This window comes from Crocodylus porosus, unplaced genomic scaffold (genome assembly GCF_001723895.1).
Source record: "Crocodylus porosus isolate Cpor-Errol unplaced genomic scaffold, CroPor_comp1, whole genome shotgun sequence".
Classification (NCBI taxonomy): Eukaryota; Metazoa; Chordata; order Crocodylia; family Crocodylidae; genus Crocodylus; species Crocodylus porosus.
The window spans coordinates 23712810-23738286 of record NW_017728949.1 but is presented as its reverse complement, the minus strand read 5'-3'; the positions used below and the strand labels follow the sequence as shown (position 1 = coordinate 23738286).

General features: G+C 40.0%; 1 protein-coding gene across 1 annotated transcript in view; it reads right to left on the bottom strand.

Annotated features, from left to right (window-relative positions):
* Positions 1–1444: 1444 nt before the first annotated feature.
* The window catches only part of BOLL (boule homolog, RNA binding protein), a 94045-nt gene continuing 70012 nt past the window's right edge, over positions 1445–25477 (bottom strand). The window contains exon 11 of the mRNA XM_019554583.1: positions 1445–6931. Coding sequence (XP_019410128.1) covers positions 6773–6931 — 159 coding nt within the window. The 3' untranslated portion in view covers positions 1445–6772. The remainder of the gene's footprint in view (positions 6932–25477) is intronic.

Below are 25477 nucleotides of genomic sequence, written 5' to 3'. Positions count from 1 at the left end.
TGCTGCCACCATAACAATCTTTGCATTTAGCATATTTGAGAGTCAGAGCAGAAGGCACCTCGGTGTGGCTCCACTGCTTCTGTTCCACAAGTAGGTTGGTCAGGGTATGCTTAATAGTGGTGTTACCAAGACTGTTGCAGAAGCATTACAGATGTACTTTTTCTGGCTTGTGAGACTATACTTTTCAGGCAAGATGACTTACTGGAGTTAACCGAACCTTCAAGATGTCTCTAACAACCTACCTGCTCACTTTAAGGGCAAAAACATATAGATCATGCATCCCTGTGAAGGATACAGAGACATTTTAACTAACTGGTGGGATTACATGCAATTGGCATTTGACCACTGCAGACTGGCCCTCTTTTATGGCTGGATTTATTTCCCCGATTGTCCATCTGAAGTCAGGAAGTGTTAGGCATTGCATATCTAACTACTGGAACTGTAAAAAGGTACTAATTTTCGGAAAACTAAACAAATCTGACTAGGGATTTACAAAGATTTCACTCATGAGATTTTGACTGGCAGGAAAGTAGAGCCATGAGCAGAAAAACAAGAAATAACACAATAGTCAGGCCAAATATATCTCAAAACAGAGGTCAGAACATTCATATCTGGAGCTGATAGAGAACATTAATCCAAAGGTATACAGCAGTGGTTCTAAACCTTTTTAGACTTGAGGCACCCTCGCTGGACTCAAGGCAACCCTTGGCAAATGCCACTGCTTGGTTTTCACTCATTATTTTGACTATGGAAAAAATAATAAGAGCAATTCTTCTGTTTCAAAGAATTCAGAAAGGCCACAATAGGTCAGAATGTTTTTGAAATCTTTGAGTTCATCTTGTGAACCATATGTAGGTGTTTGCACAGCTCACACTGCATTGCACCCCATGGCACCCTTAACAGGATCTCACTTTTATAGAGGTTAGTATCCCCTAGCTCAGTGGTTCTCAAACTTTTTTTTTTTCGCAGATCACTTGAAAATTGCTGAGGATCTCAGCAGACCACTTAATAAACTTTTTTTTTTCTACAAATCAAAGCACACAACACATATTTTATTATCAGTAGTCTTACCCTACAAGTACAGATTTTCTCCATTGTTCCGCAACCTTTCTGCGGACCATCTGAAAGGAGCTCGCAGACCAGTGGTGGTCCGCAGATCAGTTTGAGAACCTCTGCCCTAGCTCAATCTTCATTCTGATTGTTTGAAGAAACTTTGATAGACCCCTGAGTGAAGGCCACACGAACATGGAGCCACTGAATATGGTGGTTTGAACAGGAAAAAGTCACCCTCTCCATTCCCCTGAATACTATTTTAAACCCTCAGATCCAAAATAGACCATATAAATTAATTTATCTTGTATGATGTTACAATTTTAAAAATAATTATCCAGTATCATATATCATATATCTTTCTATTAAAGAAAAATAAGTTTTAACACGAACAGTAAATACAGAAAATTTTATTTGAATTAAAGGTTTAGTTACACAAACATAGAACTTTATTAGAAGTTACAAACTATAGAAACTTGTTTTTCATTACTGTATTTCATACATACAGTTGTAACACAAAATTAGTTTTTTGTTGTGCTAGGCTAAAGGGTAACAAGTTTACTGAAAACTACTTCAATGAATTTACAATTTAAACATTTATTTCTGTATATCTACAGTTGCTTACTTAACAAGGCTGCAGTAACCAGATTATATGGGCCTGGAATACATTATCAAAGTAAACTTCTATCTGGCTAACTATAATCATGCATACTTATATAGGGCAAAATGGTATGTAACATGTCAGCTCCAATTTCCAAAAATTATAATAGTTAATACTTAAATTACATAATGAGAATTATGCTTATGTTTACTGTAAATATTTATTCTGAACTGCAGCTTCTTGGATGGAAAGTGGCTATAGTACAAACCAAAAGTGAAACTTGTAAAGCTATCAGTTTAAATATATATTTTATAAATATTACTATCTTAATGAGTCCATGAAAGCCTGTACCTTTTTATTATGCCTTAAATAAATTATTTAGCATTCAGTTTAAAATGAAAACTACACATTACAGCTAGCTAAGCATGATACCTGTTTACCATGTTTCAAACTTTTTTTGTCCAACAGATTCTGGTTGGCTGGTATGTTGGATAGATGTATATTCTGCATTTCTTTTAAAAATTACTTGTTAGGTGTTTAGCTTTTTCACTTAAATATAAAACTGTCATGAAGTGAAGAAAGCTTTTTTTTTCCAGGTGATCCAAAATTACTGCATTACTTTAACATTTAGACTTCAACAAACCTATATTACAGCAAAAAGGCGCATCCTTTCAACTTCCTATATTTTAAAACGATAGTGAAAAACAGGGAAAAACATTTAAACAAAGCCAAATGTTCTGTTAGCTTCCACTGAGTTATTATTGGAATGAAGTTTGTTCACTAGCATAACGATAAAAGAATTATGAGGATCAGAAAAAAAAAAAATCACTGATTTAAAAAAAAAGAAGCTTATTTTGATACTCATATTTTAGAATAGGATTAACACAAAGATATATTAAATTAATATGGCAAATTCAACTGTTTTATGGTCTCACTGAATTATTTGCTGGCTCACAAGTAAATTTAATATTTTGTGTTCACGCTACTTCTAAAATTTCAAAACAGATATTTCCTATCCAAGTACAGAATTGAATTTTGTAACATAACATTCCCTGATAACTGTATATAAATAGCGGGAGTGATAACAATGCATTTGGATATAATTTTTGTTTGTCAAAATCTATGCCAATATGATTTTCTACTCTTATCTTAAAGCAAATGTTAACACTAGCATTCTGCCACAAAACCATCTAGAATACAAACTGCAGTTGGTATCAGTTTATAAACTAACAATAGCAGGTGGTTGCTAGACAGGAAAAACTAAAAATTAAGTTAGTTTCAAGATCAAATGATGTTGGTGGATAAAGATACTGAAAGAGGAAGAGGAAAATTTGCTAATTTAATCATTTTTCTAAATAATAGCCCTGACAAATAATACTAAGCAAAATTACTTAGACCATGTAGGCCACAATCCAGTTGTCTGATCTGTGTATAATTCCTGTTGTGCACAGCCTCGCAGATGCCAGCAGGGATCTGGACAGGTAAAGGGGTTACCAAAAAAGATCAGACTGCAGAATTAAGGCAACAAAGCATATAGGCAGCTAGACAACTTGTGTACAAAAGTAAAGGAATTTCCAATGACAAAAATAATGGAATAAATAAGCAACAAAGAAAAAAATTGAATGCTGGAAAGAAACTACTACTGGGAAGGACAGAGTTAACAATGCTTGAAGATACTATTTTTGAGATGCGGTAAAGTTCTTTTCCAACATATATTACTCTCTACAAAAGAAGTATGATGAAGGTGATATTGGATTTAAATTTTAAGGCTATTTTAGGATTGACTAATATGCAACAGGCTAGTCTAGATAAAACATTTCCAGAGAAAAATGAGTCTGATCAGCCACCGGCCTGATTTTTCTAAAATACTGTGCTTCTAATAGAGGTCACTGGGAAGTGTTTGGTGCTCAATAGTTTTGAAAGAAAAAAACTAATTTTAATTTCTTAATTTATAAATTTTGCCCCTAACATTCAGTAGGGATGTACAGACCTTGGAGGCTAGATGACGCACTATTCAGTGTTTCATCTTGATCTGTTCTATGCTTCTTAAATCAAGATAGGACACCATGGCTCAACCCTCTGCAAATGGCAACTTCAGACAAAGAAACAAGGACAAGAGCAGACTTAATTGTAGAAATTTGTGAGCATCATTTGATACTCACAGTGAACGATGAGCATCCTTCCAAAGTAACTGAAGAGATAATATAAACAGAATCTCTCTCCTTACTCTAAAATGAAATAATAAATCTTAAGGCTTACTTTTTATTTTCAGCATTAATGTCTTTGGGTCAAATCTTCAAGTCTCTATTTAGTTTTTATCTAAATAAACTCAAGAGTAAAACCCCTCAGGATCTAGTCCTTCGAACTTCAACCTGGAGAATTAAGAAATAAACATTTGTGTTTAAAACAATTCTCATTTACATTTTACTATTTCTTGTGGGAGAAGGAGGGGTTGAATTCTGAATCCTTTATATAGCCGCTTAGTCACTAATTTTATTTGTCTTATATTTATATTACTTGATGTTCTTATGTCAACATTCATTCAACCAAACAGAGCTGAAGTATTTTTAAACCTAAGAATGGAAATGTGATCAACTAGGAATACATTTTTAATACCTTAACTTTAAAAATTACCAAATTATATCTGTTTTATATTTGGTTACTCTTTAAATTAGGATGCAAAACTGGAGCACAAAGAAAAATTCAATTTTGTACCTTGTATAACTTTTTAAAGTAAGTATCAATTTAAATATTCTTTTATGTCAAAAAGTAAACAACACTTGCATGAGAAAACTGTTACCTGCATCTTTTGAATTACTACATGCAGCCATAAGCAAAATAAATGCTGAACCTGTGTTATTTACAGAATAAAACCACAATTACTTAGAGACTTTCCAAGAGGATATAATGGCATCTTTTTGCACTACTGATAAAAGTGACAGGCTAAACTTAGTCTTATTTCACAAATTATTTTTCCTTTCATATTTTGAAGGGAAAAAAAAAATCAATACTTACAATCTACTATCTGTCCTTATAAATGCCAATAAACATTTGAAAACATTTGAGCTTTCAGATGCCATTTTAGTGGACAGACATACCAAATGTACAACTTTAAGGAGATAGCTCAGAAAACTTCAACTGTAGACAAATGTTTTTAACATGACACTATGTAACAAATTTATTCCTTGGACCTCTAGAATTTAAAAAGTATTCTAAGAAAAATCATGTTTGGTACAACAAAGAACAAATTCAATTTGTGAACATTTTTAAAAGTCAGGATTTATAACTCACCCTAAAGCATAGGTTGAAGTGATTTTATACTTTTGTTTCATGATAATAAATATCAGACTGTAATAGCAGAACACAAGATCTTTCCTGGCTACTTTTGCAGCTAGATGACTTTTTGCAAAAATAGTTATAATTGAACAAGTTTTTATATAAAAATGAAGTAGTTTGAGGATGTGCCAAAATTTATCTAATATGGCCATGTAGATACATTTTAAAACCTAAACCAAATATATAAAAAAATGAACAGATGTTTAGTTTGTATAAGTTGTCTCAGCAAAGTCATGACAATTTACAACAGCTGAGGATCTGTCCCCCAAAATTATACCAATATCCCCACGAATATGTTATATTTACACATGACAAACTGCTTAAAACCAACAGTTGTTAGACTGTTACAAGCAGTTTTGTTTTGTTTACAAGAGGTATAAATCTTGTTTGTGTGCGATCTTTCCTCTGATTAGCCAAGGTGCAGAAACTGCTTTTAGGTCTAGGAGTGTAAATGTTACTAAAACAGCAAATAATATATAAAATGGGCCTGACTCATCTCACGACAGTGTAAGTCAATGGCATTAACCCAGTACACACGAGAACGGAATCAGGCACCACCTGTTTTACACTCCACTATAAAAGAATGTTACAGATTGCAATTTTCAATAAGACTATTTAAATATTACCCGTGTATTGGCTAGTACAGCTATAATGCCCACTCTGCAAGACCCTCAACTGATATAAAACTAAAACAAAGTACTGCAAATATATTTGGAAAGTCATTCAAGCAGATCAAAAAATAAAAAAGTAATAACTGAAAAATATTTTACATACATAAAAAAGATAAAAATAATGACCTTCAACAGTCTGTAAACAATAAGGCATGGCTTTTACTCCTATTAAATACAGTAGTCATGTTTTGACCTGTTTTCAGTTTAAAAAAATACAGATGGAATCCTTGAAAAAAGAAAGCACAGAGAAAAAAAGAGGAATAAATGTTTAAAGTCCTTACAGTTGAGAAGGAAATTGTATACTATCTTAACACATGATGTAGTCTGTCAATGCATTTTAAGCTTGTACAGGCATTGGAAAAATATTACACTTAAAGACTAGGTAAACATTTCTAGCCGTCTTACAAGATAAAGTATTAAGTCAATTCTTGCACTTTTCTACAGCTAGAATGATACTGCAAGCATGAATGTATTATCTACTGTATTTAAGAAGTGTCAGCCTCAAATAAACAATTATAAGCAAGTGGTCCAAATTTAATTTTTTCAAATTCTTACCGCAAAGTGCTAAAACTACACTTAAGCAAGAATTCTTACCTGTTAGTTAAGTACATGGATCTAATTTCAACAGAAATAATTAAAATAATTTAATATACACAAGCTATACATGAGCTCAAACAAAATAAAATTATGCTTAATTATATTTAAAATAAACAAAACAGTATCCAAAACAAATACATGCTGTTAGTCTACAAGAAAACAGCTAAAACATTGTAATTAATGACTATTGTTGTAATTTATCTGACACAAAAATATACTTTAACTTTGCTCTGTAATACAAATGTGTTGTTTGTCAATGCACATAAATAAATAGTGCACACACAGTGGTCTGTATATCACAAATTACAATGTCATCTAAAGGTATATTAATTGATAAAGGAAACCATGATTTTATCCTGCATATCATGCTTGTTAACCTGAACTGCAAGGCTTCTTTTTATTCCTTTTACAAAAAGTGAAGACATTTTAACTTAGGCAAATTCAGCAAATGTTGTATGTTAGAAAATTACATACCCTCCATGTGCTAGACATATTAGCATGGTAGACGTCTAAAATTCTATTTTACAGAGTCTGTAGAGGAAGGTGGAGTGAGAATTGTATCTTCCATTCTGTAATCTTTCCTAGGATGAAAGTGAGGGCTTCGTGTATATCGAGGCTTGAGACTCACAGACGAAGGATGAGAAAAATGTCTTCTCACAGAATGTAACCTTGGTTCCTAAAAAAAGGGGAAAATATTGTCTTTGTACTTTAAAAAAGTGTTCTGTTTACTTTAATAAATATGTAGGTGGAAAAGCTCTAAGAACTTAAGACTGGGTCTACTACATGGATAAAAACACATTTAATAACACATGAATAAATACTGTGCAAAATGCATTATTATTCAGTAAGTCATCTTAGTTTTAAGGATTATTTATACACTATTTAATAAAATACAGCTCATGCTGCATCAACAGGTTGAAAGTACTTGGTAAAAATCCCAGCATATCCAAGTTTAGCATGACATTTTACTATGAAAAATACCTTAAATCAAACCAAAAATCCGAAGTATTTGTGTACCACCTGGTATACAGGAATCACTAGTTTCCAGGATAAGGACATATGCAAGTAATCTTATTTGAATCAAAAGTATATATGCAACAAGACCACTCCAAATGCTTAGTTAAGCAAGTATGTAAGTCCATGCTTTAATGTATTTGTCTAGGGTTTTAATACATTTGAATGGTTTCTTCAATAAAGGAAAGCAAGTATACAATAAAGGAAAAATACTGTGTTATTTTTTCTCCGATGGCTCCTACAGCATAATTCCATTACTATAACTATTACAATGAATGTAAACTACTGACTTCTCTGACTCTTTATGGGCTGTCTAAAATAAGTTAGGACTAAGCAACAATTTATGCATGAATGCACAATTCCCACTGATACCATTATCAATAGTATATACAGTCAGAACTACAAGGCGAGATCTTCAGCTGATGTAAATCAGCATACCTCCATTGACTTATTTGTAGCTACCTTTATACATTAATTTGTATTCCCCCCTACAACATGGCTTAAGTATCTTTACCATGTCACAGAAACAGTATCAGCTTACAACAGCACAGTGAATATGGTATGAAAGGCTTGATACATTCATATCTAGCATTTTTTCATTTCAAAGCACTTACAAACAAACTCAAAAGGATCATTCAAGGCAGAATCCAATTTCACTTTTTGTGCCCAAACAGCAGTTTCTGACTGTGTAACTGCCACTTACCTACAGTTTGTGATCCTACTCACTATGCAGTGTGAACATGCAAGCATCCACAAAGCTACTGAACATGCTCAGCTGACTGCATTCTAGCTGGGCAGGTATACAGCTCTGTACATACAGACCTGAGCATAAGTCTTGAAATTCTGACCTAACAAAACCAAAGCACAGGAAGAATCAAGACTCCGATGTCTTACCTCCAACAGCTGAGCAGTTAGGAAATTTTCCCTATGAAGTTGGATACCCATATTCCAGACCCCCACCTTCATCCACAGAATTTGATCTGGCTTTTCTGATTTCCCAGCATAGCATTCAATTTCTAACCACCAGAGAGCATGGGTCAGGCATGACTCCTTTTAAATCAGGAGTCAATGCACCTTGCATTTAATATTCATTGGATAAAGCGGATGGAGAGCAGTGGGAAAGTTTCTGCTGCACTGGGAATTATGGCCCAAGATACAACCCATGGACAGCAACCACCTCATTGAGTCACACCCTCTATAGCTTACTTTTCTCCAGGCCCCAGATATCTCCCTCTCTCTGCTGCCAAGTGGACCAGCCTTAAAAGGGGGGGCCAAAAAAGGGACTGGGTAATGACCCTTTTCCCTCTTTAGACAGCTTCATGGAATTTTTCTGGGTAAATTTTGTCACAAAAACTTACACAAAGTCATAAAAATGTCTTGTCTAAAGTTGCACATTGAGTCAGAGCTGAGTACAAGGCTCAGGCTTTGCCTTATGATCAGAGTCCACTAAATCCTATAAACCTTTCCTTTAAAGTGCTCCCTTAAGGGTATATGTCTTATCATATACCACTGTCAAGGAAAGGAACAAAATTTCATTACATTAATTATGTTTAAAGATTGCAGCCACTCGCCAAGCTCTCTCAGCATTAGAGGTAGAAATATGACCCGTCTGCTCATATGAGGAGTGAATGGAAAGCACATAGTCTCTGTCTGAAAGGCTGTAAGTGAAATTTGGCAAGTGGTATTATATGCATACACACTGACAAATGGCTAATTACCTCAGATGTACATCCTATCATCATGTGTTTTGTTTGTAGAATGTGCGTGACTGACCTGGAACCTATCACATGGGAGGCAAACCTGATGGTCATATTATCATCTGGTAAGTAAATCCAGTGACAAACTTCAATCTGGAGTCAGAACTCCTATGAACTCTATAACGTAATATGGGACTATTTTCCATAGTTTACAAGTAGTTGGGAGAACAGAGAAAGAATGTGATTTAAAGTAGTCAGTCTCCTGCTGGAATCTGCCTTTGATCAGCCAGTCATCCAGGTACAGGTGAATGTGGATTCCCTGTTTCCTTAGATAAGCTATCACTACAAACAGGGTCTTGGTAAATACCCTTGGTGCCTTGAATCCAAAAAACAGAAACCTGCACTGGTACTGATTGAGGTCCACTGGAAATCTTGGATGCTTCCTGTGTGAATAGGAGTGTAAAATGAGACATCCTGCAGGCTGAGAATTGCAGGCTAAGAGGCTTGATCATGGAATGATGGAATAATTGAAACAAGTGTTTCCTGTCAGATCCCAAAACAGCATTTTCTGAGTCTTCTGATTCCAGGACAGGAAACTCCCCTGTTTATTTGGAATAAGGGAATTTAAGGAAGTGCCTGCTGCTCTACCCCTATGAAGAGCTTCCTCTATGGCTCCAAGATTAAGCAGAAAAGCCTTCTCATGAGAAGGGTCCCCAAAAATCAATGGGAGAAGGGACTGGATAGGGACTGAAGAATGGAACTGGATTCAGTATTTATGGGTGAGGGTCAACAAGATCTCTCTCTCTGAAGTCAAGGCAGATCACACTTGGTAGAACATGGAGAGGATAGTTTTTAAAAGGCACTACTCTATTGACTGGGTCTGGTGCAGATCTTGACCATTTTTCTCAAATTGGCAGATACAATAAAGGAGAAGGGTGCAGTGCTGAAAAAGGGAGGTTGTCCCCTGGTGTATCTTGGATGTTTTCTCGTGTAGTATTCCATCGGTCTTTGGTAGGACAACATTACATGGATTGGCAGGTTCTGGTAAAAATATCTGTGATACAGAAGGAGAGTAGTTCCAAAAGAAGGCAGTCTGTACGTATAAGGTGTTCAAAGACCTAAGATCACAGTATGTACTTCATGTAATATCCAGGACTAAAGCAACAATAGTCTACAGAAGGTCACCATGGTGGTTATAGACCTTGATGAAGTGTCTAAGACAATTCATGATCTGTAACGCCTTTTCCACCATTAACTGTTCTTTTTTAGGTTCCAAAGTTCCTCATTGCTATTATGACAAAACTTGGCAAGGAAAGATGTTTCCTTATCCCACATGAGAAAACTGAATTTGGTCAGCAGTATCTGCCAGTTGGCCAATTACAACTGAAATGACACCAAGGGGTATGATTTCCTCCCAAAATGGATCAAGATATTGGCATTTTCTGGATTGCTCTTGGATGACCTCAGATTTTCTTATACAACCAAGGTAACTGAGGGGGAAGGAAGAAGGAAGGATAATTTTGGCAGACAGAAGATGGCAAGATATCAAACACCATGCAAGACATTTTGAAGATTACTGATGCTTCAATCTGCAGAACATCAGCGACTCACCCAACTTATTTAATACTGCTTTCTCTGGCAATGAAGAAAGGTGCTACTAGTACTGCTCCCATATGGTAGGAGAGGGACCTCTTCTTCTCCAATGCATTTGTTAACTCTTAAAGACTCTGAAGGAGAGTCTCAGTATTCCCAACAGGATGACGGTGGCATTCCATATGCTTTTGGGCGACTTGCAGATCCTTGATTGCACTAATGCTAGTTTTAGTGAACTAGCGGAGATCGGGGGGTTGTTATTCCTTTGTCTCCTGACAGCTCTTCTCATAGACCTCAGAGGGCACTCCCTGGCACCCATGGCAAAGACATGCCACTAAAAGAGTGAGCTGAATTTCTCTATGGATATGGCTGACTGATAAGCACTGGATTCTGTACTGGTGCTAGTGTATATGTTAGTACTGACCATTATGCCATTTTTGTCTGAGTCCCCTCTCTTACGTTGGAACTGACAGATAGGAAGTCCAGACACAGTATCTGGACTCTAGCGAATTACAGTCTGCATGTTTAGTCAAGTTGTTAAGGCTTGTAGGATTTACTCTGCAATATCTCCCAAAAGGATGTTGTAACTGTCTTTTAATACTTAACTTCAATATCTGATGTTGAAATTGGGGTTGATTAAAGTCCCAGTGTTGATATCAAGACTGATGTTGGTTCTAAGTCTGAAGTGGCTTACAAATTAATGACAGTCACTTACAAAAGCAGGCAGAATATTACAAAAAAGAAATAAAACAAAAACTTCTTAAATGATGTCCCAGTTTAGCCTTGCTTTCTGAACACCTGCCCAAGTAGGAAGGTCTTACAAGTTTTCCAGAAGCTGTTTTGGTTCTGGCTCAGGTGGACTTCAAGGGTGAGGGAGTTTCAAGGCTTAAGAATGACTACTGGGAATGACCTCCATGTGTTTTCAGCAAACAAATTTAGTGCACGGATGTTACTTGTAGGAGGCTGCTGTCAGCCGTCTCTTTGATGAGACATTAGATAATACAGGCTTTTCCTTTACAAGGATTAGGGATCATTTCCTCTGGGTCCAGTATGACTTTCATGGAATGCTTCATCTCAGAAATTGTTTGCACTTGTAGTAAATTATATGCTTTTTGGAACACTAACTTGGAATATGAGAATCTCCCAGTTAGACTGGGTACCTAGCTTGCCCATCTTTAGGGGGACATCACTATATGATGGCCAAGGCTTAAAGCCTACAGGTTGTGTGCCCATCTACATAAAGACCTTGTACTCCGTGGTGGGGGAAGATGTACAGGGTAGATGTACACAGTGGTCTGTACAGAATCTGACCTGCCAAGTCTGGTCAAATAACTACTGGATCAGTCTAAACCCAACAAAACCAAAGAACAAAAGTGGCTTTGTAAAATTCTCTTTACACTTTGGAAATTTTAAGACATTTAATTTAATCTAAGACCTAATGAGTAGAGACCTATGTAAATCCGCTACCTAAAGGACCTGATGTGCAACACGCTTCGATCTTGCTCTTTCGGCCATGCTCCCCCTCTCCCCCCAGTTGGTGAAAGGGTTCCGTTGCTTTTTGCTGATCAGCCTGGAGGCAAAAAACCCCCAGTTTTATATATGCAACAGTTTCTGCCTCCTGGTTAATCAACAGCAAGCGGTGGGGCTATCGGGGCCCCTCTGCCAATCAGTGGCAGGGGTGGTGTAAGGAGAAAACAGCAAGATTAAAGGAGCTGATGCACAGCACACTTCTGCCTCAATTAAATAGGCCCCTACAATGGGGCGGAAACAAGTTGCATTCCATCTTGCTGCCACAGATAATAAGAGGAAAGTAAGGGAGGATCTTGAGAGTTCTGTCCCCTTTATGCCCTCACACAGGAATACAAGGAGGGTCAAGGAACCCAACAAGCTTCCAGTAAAAAAAAAAAAAAAATCATGTCTTGCACAAGCACTTTAATGCAATTCACACCGATGCACATTCAAGGAAGAAAATTTGGTTTATAGGTTTTGATTAGCATCACAGTTCTATAGTAGGGACAGAAATTCTCCAGGGAAGCTTTCAGTTTCCTTAGCCATTGTCTTTTCTGCAATCTCCTGCCTCATTCAACACACACCTGCCAACGGTTGCAACAAGTGATGCACTGGTCCTAAAGACAAGAGTGTCTTTCACTATACAACTTTGATTCATCCTAAGAGCTAGTTCATCCTGTGCAATGAATGAAGGAGGGATCCTGTGGAAAAAATGAGCATGTAATCACATAACTAAAACTGTTATAATTCAGACAGACAAGGGAACTGAATTAAAGTGGCATAGGCAGCCTTAAGTTTGTCATTTATTAACTTTAACATGTTTGACCTTAATAACATCCCCTTAATATTTGTGTAACTTTCTAAATTTTCAATACTGAAATTCTAACTGAAACAACAGAAATTCTTATGAAAGGCATATATATTAATACTAACATGATTTATCATCATAATTAGAACCTTTTAATACAACTCTCACAGAGACTGGACTGAATAAATGCCAACAGCAGCATGTCATCTTAGATATGGAGAGAGGTAGTTAGCTGTGTTAGATAGAACAAAGGCAGAAGGCAGGGAAAGACAGCACCTCAAGAAACTAATGTCTTCAAAAAGGTGTACCCATGTAAGGGCAACCTACTTCATCATATCTAGAATGACTGTAGAGGGTGACACCATGGCTTTCACAGATACATGGTGAAAGCAGAGAGGGATGGCAAGACTCAGGAATCATGTTCTATTGTATATTCTGTTGTAACTACCGAAGGGAATGTGTGTAATGTGAACATATTCTTTTGCTCATCCCTCCTAAGACTGAGCTCTTCTGTCTCAACCTATGATCTGCTCCTCATTCCAATTTTATTTCCCTTACCTAGCCTGTCCCAGACTTCATTCCTAAACTTCTAATTCCAGTCCAATTTTTTTATTCTGTACACCCTACTCTCTTGGCTCACCATTGTGTTTCAGACTGCCCCCACTCCTAGTCTAATCTCCTTGCTTAGCCATTCCAATTTTGCTCCCTCCTGGCTCTTTTTCTATTAACGTGGCTTCTGGTCTCTCTCAACCTACATTCCTTATCCTGACTGCTCCAGGTCCTAGTTTCATACAAGAGTACCTCATCCAAACTCAGTGTCATTATGATTCTCCCCTCTCTCAAATCCTTAGCCCCATATTTTCCTAGCCAGTCCCAGGTTTTGCCCAACACATCAATGCCTCATCAAACCTCTTTCTCTTCCTGTATCACTGTCTTTCCCTTGTCCCACTTGTTCTCCATCCCTCTCTACTTACTGTTTTTTGTGACCCCTAGTTTCAATCTCTTCCCAATATCTACTAGTTCCAAGTCACCCAATCCTTTTTTCCTTCCTGGTATATAATTTATTTGTCCAGTTAATCTCAATCTTTTTCTTAAATGTCATCTATTCCTACCCTGCCAGACTCCATTCCCAACCTCTTCCTAGTGCCCCTCCCTTTACAGTTGCTTCTGGTCCCTTCTGCATTTGAATTGGGTAGCTTCCTCTTTCACAATACCTGGGCTAAGCAGGAATATAAGAGAATTTGGCTACTAAAAATCAAAGAAGTCAATACTGACCATGTGCAAACTGTGAGATTTAGATTAGTTTGATTTTGGACAAATTAGGTCCAATTTTTATGGGATGGCAAGGAGCACACCCCTGCCACAAAATCCAAATTTCAAGCAAAGTTTCAAACTACAGAGCTCAAAAAACTGAACTGTCAGAATTTAACAAGGGCAAAACAATGTATATTTTCTAACTTTATTCTTGAAAACAACTATTTTGACAAAAAAACCAAAATCAGCCCTAGGCAGACAGCCAACACAGAAAATTTCAGCTCAAATGTTTCTGATTTGGCAAAATTATGACAACTGAAAACAAGATCTTTTAATGGGAAGCCACAAGCAACCTTAATAATAAGTTTTACTAAATGCCCCGCCAACACTATAGTTATCATTTCTTGTTTGATTATATCTTATATAGAACCTATTCCAAATCTACCTCAATAAAATCCTTATATTACCTTCTGAGTACTCTCTGTATTTTCCTGGAGGTTGTAAATACTGTAAAATGACTGTTTCAGATCAGGGCTGGAATAGGTAACAACTAATTTTACTTATTTTGTAATTTCCACCGTTCCTCATCTAATTTATCTGTAGAACTGTTACCATGTATATAATGGAGATCCTAAATTACTATAGATTGAAGGATTTGAAAATTTCATGATCTTTGTATCTTAAATGAAATGGCATTTTTTGAATGGAAAGCACCTATAATGGAAAGTAACTATAAATGCTTTGTATAAAGTGATTTTTTTTTAGTAGGAATAAAAAAGCACTGGCTATTTTAGATGGGTTTAAAAAAAAGATCAACAAAGCCCAAAATATACACCTTCAAAATCTGTATAAAATAAAGTCTGAATTTCAGAATAAACAATACGGGAAACCCTACATACCAATAAGTCCAATTGTCTGGTCTAAGCAAAGCAATATACAGTATCGCAAAATGTTGTGTGTGTGCATTTAAAATTATAATAACATTAAATGAGAATGTAAGCTATTATCTGAAAGTCTAGAACTGAATGGTTGTGTGCTTTTACATATACAAAAACAAGAGGTAAGATGCATGTGCAACTTTTTCTTTGGCATTTTTTGATTTAGAGTGCTTATCAGTCATTCTATTTAGTGTTTTTTTCCTATAAAAATTCCCTGCCCCCCATTTTTTTAAAGAAAAAAGAGGAGGCAGCCTCTTTAAGAAAATAAAACAGACGGTTAAGCACTTACAAATGAATTAATCATTCTATGAAGATCGAAGTCATGTCCACTTGGGGGACAAAACAGGATAAAAAGAGACAAAAGCGTTACTAATAAAGGAAATAAAAGAAACACGATGTTAAATAGTTTTAACTACATAAAATAATTTGATAGCAAAAACCCTCTATTTGAATTTTTCAATCTGAAGATAAAGCTTCAAAAAAAATATAAAAAACGTAATGTATTTACTCACATACCACACACACCTTCCCCTCCAAAATTAGTCTTCCACAAATCAAGGTGCTTGTTTTTACCCAGGAAGCTGATTTCTATGCTGGAATGGAAGGAAAGAGCTGCTGGAATGGCCTCCAGGGGCTATTCTTTTCTCTTTTCTTTTCAGCCACCATTTAGTAGGGTAGAGTCAGTATCAGAGCTAGTTATAACCCCTCTCAGCCATTGCTGAATTGGCAGTAGCTTTTGTCCAAGTCAGCTTTTGGCCATGACTCTGGAAACTATTTTATTTTTTCCTTCATCCTTCTTTCCCAAAACAGGTTTATGTCTTACTGGGAGGCGTGTGGTATGCAAAAAACATATGCTATATATCAAAATTCTGGAAAAAAGTGATCGTATTTTTAGGGGAATAAAATTAAATGGGCTAGAAGGAAAGTACTGGTGGAGTGAAAATACATATATGCTTTCTTCAGGACTAATGACATGGAGGCATAAAACTTGTTTTGTAACAATGAGCACTACAGTTCAAATTAATAAGGAAAAAATATATAGCAAGTAACTAGAGAATCTTGCAGATTGGGCTGGTTATACTTTATTCTGCTTTGTACTAAACTAGTTTGCAAAAAGCAAGCATTGCAATGAATCAACTGACCCTAAGTTTCACAACAGGCAGCTGCTAGCTGGTACGTTGAAGATGGATGTCGGCCACATGGGGAGGACTGGACAAGAAAATCAGTACAGCTGGATTAGAGCTGCCCAAAAGGCTTAATAATGAATGCTCCACAATGTCTGTCAATTAAAGAGAAAGAATATACAGATCAGAGAAACTCGAAGAAAAACAAAACTTAAATAAGAGCAGTCTGTAAGAATAATAATAATAATAAAAAGAGACAGAAAAGAAGGTACAGAAGAAAACAATATAGAAATAGGTACAATTTCACTGAATCACCATTTTTGAATATAAAATACATCAATATGTATTCAATCAAGTTAAAAAAATATTTTTGTTTTACAAGTTCAGACAAGCTGGTTATAGGTAAGGAAAAAGAATCCAGAAGTTTTATTCACAAGTTTTGTGAGAGGTTTGTGTGACACAGAACAAGACATGGCTAAATGTTATTGTACCTTTACACACCTAACTGGAATTTGTGGTGTTTATGCATAGCTTGGGTTCTATTTGTATGCGTGCAGATACATTTACCATATGCTACCATGTTCCTACACCTTGGAGTTTTTCTGCACCTTGCATTTAATACACCAGTGTAGAAGTTGTGCCCGGGGCAGTTAAGTCCAGCTCAAACAGCGTTGGAATTCATCATGTTGTATTAATTGCAAGCACAGACACATCCACTCACGTCTAAATCTTCCCATTACGTTTAAAGAAACGAAAGCTATTATCTGTAACTGCTGTGAGTATTCTGCTAATGCAAATCTGCATTCATTTGGAGTAGATCTACACTCTTTTTTGAACTGGTTCCTTGATGATATCCCCACACTCATATGAAAGCAATAATATATCATAATAGTAGTAACCAACCAAATTTCTGACATGGAGCATAAATAAGGTGACCATACTGGGACAACATGAAATCTGGGACACTTGTCCATAGGGCTCCCCCTGCTTCTCAAGTCAACAGTGCTGCAGGCAGAGGTGGGAGTGGGGCAGTGTAATCCAGCTTTGCTATTAGTACTATTCAGGAAGCTAAGGGAGTCAATGGTCTGTTAATGACCCATTGTTCTTTACTTCACAAATGTTGACAATAATCTCTTTTTAAAGGCCATTCTACTAACCTATTTTAGGGCATTTCTGGGGCACAAACAGAAGTGACAGTTTTTGCCTGATCTGGCAACAGATAGTAGTTTATAGCCATGACCAAACACAAGTGCACTGCTGCAGACAGCTTCAAAAATGGCTGATTGGGTGAAAATCTGACCCCTCATTGGATGAGGTATCAAATGAAAACATTTAAAAATGCAGCATCTTCTGTAACTTGTGTCTGCAGAGTTCCCAGCCTGTTGCTGTTTTCAAAATGGGAGGGGAGAAAGGGAGCAGAGGGAGTTCAGTCTGGGGGTTTTTCAGCCCTCCATGGGGTGAGGTGGGTGTACTGGAGCCCTCTACTGAGGTGGGGGTGCTCCAATTCACCCATCCCACCCTTAAGCACCTGCCTGGAAGCCTTAAGAATGAGCTCCCTCTGCTGCCTTTCTCCACTCCCATTCTGAAAACAGCTAGCACTGGCAGAGAGCCCTGGCCATTGCTATGGGAACCTGGCTGCACGATTTCAGCCTGCAGCTATATTCCCCTCCCCACTGGAACCAGCAGTGAACTTCTGTTTGGTCTGGATAACGCTGTAACTCAGAACGCTTTGCGGAACATGTTTTCAGCTGTAGCTGGTAGCTGTACTTCTGTCTGCTCCCTTGCTGTTTTCTAGGACTTCCTATTTCACAGCTCATGAGACACTGCCTACTCGCCCTGCACCCAGGATACAACTGTAGATCAGCTTGTTTTAATTTTTACTGGCCAGCCGGGACCAGTTTACGAAATCTGGGATTGTGCTGGCCAAACTGGGACGTACGGTCCCCCTAAGTATAAATGAGTAAAATACTGTAATGGATGTGTAAAGAACAGAAAATGAGAATGGGCAAGTGTGATTCTGCTGATCCTTCTTCCATTCACTTATAAAGCAGATCTAATCTCACTTATATTGTAGGCTAACATCCTGTATCTAGCTATAATCTTCTACAAAGGTCTTATGCTGAACAGCTACCACTAAAGCAGCTTGGGTATCTGTGGCAGGACTGTCCCTAGGGGTGCCATGACCTCCTCTAGTGCCCCTGCCTACCGTGCTAACCTGGGCCTTGAATGCACCCTCTATCTCGCCCGCCACATCTTTGATCTTATATTGTTAATGGGAGGCTGCCTTCCTGCCCTTCTTGGCACGGGGCTGGTCTTGCTATACGAGGATTCCATTCTAAGTAGCCCGCTCCTTCTCGGGCCTACTCGATATACTTGTTCCTTCTCTCCAGGGGCTTCCACTGGGCTCGCCCCCTGCCGGGGCTTTCCCTTCCCAGGCCGTGCCCCACTGGGGCTCTTCCCTATGTAATATATGCGCCCTCTCCCGGGGCCTGTCCGATGTCCAATATACACGCCCTCTCCCGGAGCCTGCTCCAAGATACTCGCGCTCTCCCCCCACACTGGGGCCTTTGCTTGTGCCTCGTGCGCTCCTCAGCCCCCACCGGGGCCCTTGCTCGCGCTCTCCGCCCCCACCGGGGCCCTTGCTCGTGCTCTCCGCCCCCACCGGGGCCCTTCCTCGTGCTCCTCGCCCGCACTCGGGCCTTCTATACCGGACTTGGGCTTCCCAAGGTTGGGGCTCAGGTGGCCTTAGCCTCACTTGGCCCCCAGACCCGCCTTCTCGGGCCTATGCCCCAATGGGGCTCTTCCCAATTGGGGTTCCCAATTGGGGCCTGTCCCGATATCGCCCCCGCTGGGCTGGGGTCGGAACACCCCACTAGCTCTGACCCACCTTCCTGGGCCTGCACCCCACTGGGCTTGCGCCTCTCCCGAGCCTGCCCTCACTGGGGCCTTCTATGCCCCACTCAGACTTCACAAGGTTGGGGCTCAGGTGGCCTTAGCCTCATCTGGTCCCCCAGACCCGCCTTCTCGGGCCTATGCCCCACTGGGGCTCTTCCCAATTGGGGTTCCCAATTGGGGCCCGTCCCGATATCGCCCCCGCTGGGCTGGGGTCGGGACACCCCACTACGCGGCACCCTCTGTGGTGCTAGAAACTCCCCCTCTACCGGGGAGCTCCCTTGAGGCCTCCTCCACCCCTACAGCCTCGCCCAGTCCTCCGGTGTAATAATCACAACAACCCGAAACAGAAAATCAAAGCCCCTCGGCTACAATGTAAACCTTAAGCCAACCTGGCTAACCTTCTCTAATCCCTGTCAGGGTCCTCTCCACCCTGTATCCGCACGCTGGTGCACAACACTGCCCTGCCCACTCTAGCAAAGCTCTTGCTCCTTAGGCTGGCAGAGGGGAACTGGGTCTGGCCTTAGCCTTCTCTGTTTATAAAGGCCAGGCCCTGCCCCCTGGCGGTCAGCTGACACAATCAGTTGCTTTAGCAACACACATCTGTGCTGACGTATTGAATGGCAGCTAAGCCCATGTTACCATTATCAGTAGCAGGCTCCTTAGTGCCCTGCTACACACCATTCTCTAGTAGCAGGGCACCCTGGTGCCCTGCTACAGTATCACTAGACAGTTTAATGAAGAATGAAGCAGACTACTCTTTCATCTTCAGAAAGTATCATTCATCCCTTTGGGATGTTCAGGTATACACAGGAGCAGACATGTGCAGCACATATCAGCTATGTATTGGGGGAAAAAACAGGAAGGAAGAGTTGTTGGCTTAGCTGGAATTCTATGGATATCTATGTAAAGCTTGGTCTGTCTCATCTATTACCCTTCTTGGTGAGGTGACAGCATTGGTGACCTGTAAGAGGTGCATGTGCACCACCTGCAAAAAGCACCACAGACGCTGCCGGTGGTTGCCAATCTGCCCCACTGCCGATACTGCTGGTGGCGTCTGTGGGCAGTTCATGATTGCCACCACCAGTGTCCGTGGGTGGTTACTAACCACCAGATGGTGCTCGCCACTCCCCCCCCCCCGCCGCCACCAACACTGCTGTGGCCACCTGTGGGAACTTGCCGATTGCCACTGGGGTAATGTGGCGTTCATGGGTGATAGCTATCAAGATGACCCTCTTCATATGGACCTTCCCCTTTTGGAAAAAGAAATCTGGGATCTTGGAACTGGTGGCAAACTGATCTACAGTTGTATCAGATCTTTGGTGAAGTATTAACTTAGTGACAGATGTCAGCAATGACTACTCTTGATTGGTAATGAATTACCCACATATGAAATCTCGCAAGTCACTGCTGGTTTTCAGAAAGTTCAAGGTTTTAAGGGTTACCCAATAAAGGTTGCATATGTCCCATAGTTTGAATGTCAATTTTAGTTATTTCCTGATAGTGGAATGGATGGAAAGGAAAAGCTGAAAGAACTAGGGTTCAAAGAATTATGTGGAAAGGCTGAAAGAACTGGGGTTATTTAATCTGGAGAAGAAAAGATTGACAGAGGATTTCGTAACTGTCTTCAACTAGTGGAAGGGTGATTATATAACTGATGGATTTCTCTGTGGCTGTAGGGAATAGGGCTAGGTGTAACTGCCTCAAACTTCAGCAAAGGAAATGTAAATAGGAGATTAGGAAGAACTTTCTAACTATGATGGTGGTGACCACTGGAACAGGCTACCTAGACAAGTTGCAGAAACGCCATCCCTAGAAATTTTCAAGAGAAATTTAGACAGACACTTGGCTGGGATTTTTCAGTCAGCGATAATTCTGCCTTGAGCAGGGGGCTGGACTACATGACCACATAAGGTCCCTTCCAACTCTATGATCCTATGGTGATGTGCAAATATAGGCTTGCTAAACAGACACAAACTAGTCTTGAAGTGATGGAATGATTAAGTCATGCATTACCATCAAGCAGTAGCATACATACTGGTTCAGTCTGCTAAGGTCTAGGAACATATCAAATCTTCCTTAAGGGAAATACTTAAGGGAATAAAGTACCTCATCAATCTTAATGGTAAATAAGTCATGATACCGGAGAACAGTTGCTCCTGCAGCATTATGGTTATGACTATGTTTTGAGTCGTGGACTGATTGGTTATAGAGCTGTGCTGACTACCACTTGCCATTCCATAATGGAATTGATCAGTTCTTCCTTGCAGTGTTCCGAGAAGCTGAAAAAGTCAGGGAGTGGTCCCATCCCACATAAGGAAACTACCTCAGAGGACAGTATGAGGCCATAGGAGGCCACTGGAGTAGGCAATTCTGCCAAAGAGGCCCTGTTGTTGGGGACCCTGCTCTTCTGGTTCCTCTGTTCTTTCTTGGACCACAAGAAGATAAAGCAACACCAGCATGAAGTATGAACATGCTCAAAGCCACTAGTGGGACTTGATAGTACCTCTCCACTCTCTTCAAGCTTGCAAAAAGCAAGGCTTGAGTATATCATAAATTCTTCACAAGGTCAAGGTAATTTTTGTGGGCATGGAGAAACAAAGATTTAAAAGAGGCTTGCATATTTTCTAGGCCCATCACTGTCTTAATTTTAGAAGTATCCAATGTCCTCAACAACAGTTTCTGAAATGCTTGAAAATTTTGACCAACCCTTCTCATGACTGGGGTAATGGGGTACAATGAGAATGGAGAATCTTGTGCACTCTGCACCTCTTTAGGAGGAGACTCCTTGAGTATCAGTAAAGAGACTGGTTATCAATACTGACAATTTCATAGATTTCATAGACATTAGGGCTGGAAGGGACCTTGGAATATCAGAGTCCAGCCCCCTGCCCCAGGGTCAGGAAGTCAGCTAGGGTCATAGGATCCCATCAAGATAAACATCCAAATTTCTCTTGAAGGCATTTAAAGTATGTGCTTAAACCACCTCCAATGGCAGGCTATTCCAGACCTTGGGGACTCAGACAGTAAAGAAATTCTTCCTTATGTCCAGCCTGAAACGGTCTTGAAGGAGTTTATAACTGTTTGACCATGTCATCCCTTGGGGGACTCTGGTGAACAATTGTTCCCCCAGATACTGGTGATCCCCTAATAAACTTACAGGTGGCTATCAGATCGCCCCTGAGCCTGCACCTTTCCAGGCTGAAGAGTCCCATAGCTCTCAGCCTGTCCACATAAGTCTGTTTTCCTGACCCCTGATCACGCGCGTGGCTCTTCTCTGAACTCTCTCAAGCTTCTCCACATCCTTTTTGAATTGTGGAGCCCAAAACTGGATGCAGTACTCCAGCTGCGGCCTCATCAACGCTGAGTAAAATGGGAGAATGACGTCCTGGGATTTGCTTGAGAAGCATCTATGGATGCAAGCCAGCATTTTGGTCACTTTACTAGCCACAGCATCGCATTGCAGGCTCATGTTCATCTTGTGGTCAATGATGACCCCCAAGTCTCTTTCTTGCATAGTGCTAGTCAGCATAGCACTGCCGAGCCTATAAGGATGCTGCAGGTTTTCCTTCCCAAGGTGGTTTATCAGGGATCCAATGTTGCCCTTGATTTTCCTCCAGCTCCCCACATATCTAAAAAATGTTATTATCCTTGATACTTGTAGCTGGTTGGAGTCAGCCTTGGCTTTCCTGGTTCTCTCTCTGCAGGTCAGACCAGTGCGGAATATTCCTCCTTGGAGGTGGATCCTGTCCTCCATCCTTTGTAGTTCTTTTTTTTTAGCCGCAGGAGGTCTGCTAGTTCCCTGGAGAGCCAAGGGGGCTGCTGTGCCCTTTTGCTGCCTTTACTCCAAGACGGAATACCATTAGCTTGTGCGTGGAGGATCGTTCCCTTGAGGAGCCACTCTTCCTGAACTCCCCTCCCCTTGGGGTCGTGGTCCCTTGGGGTCTCACTGACAAGCCTCCTGAGCTTGTCAAAATCAGTTTTCCTGAAGTCAAGGACTTTCATATTGCTGACTGACTCGCCAGCTTTACGGTGGATGGTGAAGGTGATCAGCTCTTGGTCGCTGTCACTCAGCTTCCCAACAATCGTTAGGTCACTGATTAGGTCGTCCCCAGTTGCCAGTACCAGGTCGAGCAGCGCTTTACCTCTCATTGGCCCGTAGACTTATGTCAGATAGAGGTCATCCACATATAAGAGGAAGCTTTGCAACCACTCAGATTTAGCTGAGTGCTCTTCCCACAAGATGTTTGGGTAGTTGAAGTCTCCCATGACAACCATGGGATCAATAATCAAGTCCTTCTCATCTTTGTGAAGACATGTAACAGACAGACTCTCACTATGCCTAAAGAAGGGTGTTTGTGCCGGAAAGTTTGCAAAAAACAGTTTTTCCAACTATTTAGCTGGTCTAATAAAAGATATCACATCTACCCAAAGAAACTCGTCTGCCTGTGTCCTTAAGACGAATGCAGCCACAGCCAACAACCCTAAAGACACTTGTTCCAGCTCTTGTGAAAAGGTAGCTTTGAAGAATGGGTATTACTATGGTGGCAGAGTGTATTGCCACTGGTCAGACTGTGGGTGATTCACCTACTGCCAATCCTCCACTGGACTATGATATAAGATGCCTTTGGAACAGGGGCACTCAACCCTGGCCTCTGGGCCAGATCCAACTTGCGAAGCCACATTATCTGATGTGTGGATTCTCTATAGGTTTGAAAATGTGGTGGCGCAGAAGCAGTGGCAACTAACTGCCATTCCCCTGCTGTCTGATTTCTGGACCTAAGGGGATCTCCACAGGCCAGAGCATGGATCTACACACTGGATTTACTACACACAGCCAACGAGGGCAGTGCATGGCCAAGTGAGGCCAATTGAGGCAGTACAGAGTTGGGGTGGGGGGCAATCAAGATGGTACAGGACTGAGTTGGTTGGCATAGAGTGGCACAGGGCCTAATCCTGACACACGGGGCCCAATCTAGCCTGTGGACTGGCTCCTGTTGGGACCCAGAGGCCTTCAGGCTTGGGTTTGACCTTTGTGCTTAACTCAAGATGCATGCTTAGCTTGAACTGTGGTCAAGACCTGCACCCAGTGAAAGGAACAGATGGAAAAATAATGGCCCTGATTTAAAACAAATAAGGAACTTGGCTAACTAAATTGAATAGACATAACTTGGGCAAAAGAGGAACTGTCAGAGCAAACCCTACCCCCAGCTAAGAACAAAAAGATTACCTCAGAACAGAAAATTCCAGTTAAAGGTAGCCATTTTTGGCAAACAGAAGCAAGATTATTAATATGCATCAGAAGGAAGGCTAAGTTAATTTTATGTATTAAAAATGCAAGCTATATGGTCTATAAAAAGAGAAGTGAATGTACCTTTTGGAACACTCCTGAAGAAAGCCTGGAGATACTGTCACTGATCCAAGATCCTGGCTTGACATAAGACATGGGAACCAGGAGCCCCAGACAACAAACACTTCATGGCCTAATCAACCAATGAAGCTGTGTTTGCAACATTACAGGGTGGTGAGTATCTGTTTTGATTAGCTACAAACCTCAATTTTTAAACTACTACTTCTACTTCAATTTTAATTAGAATTGTATGTTAGGATTTGATAAACTTGTTTTTAGTTAGAACAACCATGCCTTAGTCTCTTTGCCTGGTATAAGACCCAATATAGCATCATAGGGACACAACACCCCATGCCAGTTATCCAGCTTGCAGGACCAAAAGATTGAGCACTATTGCTCTGGAATACTCTCTAGATTAGAATGTCTGTCCCTCAAGAGAGATTCTTGTTGGAAGCAGAGGAGTAGCCCACTGATGGAGACAAATATTCCCTGGGAATGGTAGAACCATATATATTGCAGCTTCTGATGATGCTATTCACACTGAGGCCAGCACTAGTATCAGGAAAATGGACAAACTGGATCATCAAAAGACGTATTTTGGTACTGGGGAGTATTCATGCCAGATTCAGTATGAATCAGAGTTTTGGTATCAATGCTGTCTATGGTGCAGAAACTTCCCAAGGCCTTTTTCACTGTTGGAACCTTTCCTCCCTTTTCTAGAAGGGTTTCGAGAAGTTGTCTTTACTCTTTTGGGGCTTCTTCACAAGAGAGGCAAGATGCCATATCTGAGCTCTGTTTGTAGACAGTATGGGAGAATAATTAAGCACCCACAGTGCCCAGCATGCAAGGTGGTCTGCCTGTCCTGGGATCACAATGTGTGCAAATGTTCTCTGTGCTAGAGATGCAGTGTCAAACAATATGTGTGACCTCCTCAGAGAAACCCTCTTTTCAAGCTCTGCTCAGCGAGTAGATACACCTGAATCATTACCATGTGGTTTGAAAGCTACAACAGAGCCCCCAAAGACAACAGTAAATTTTCTATC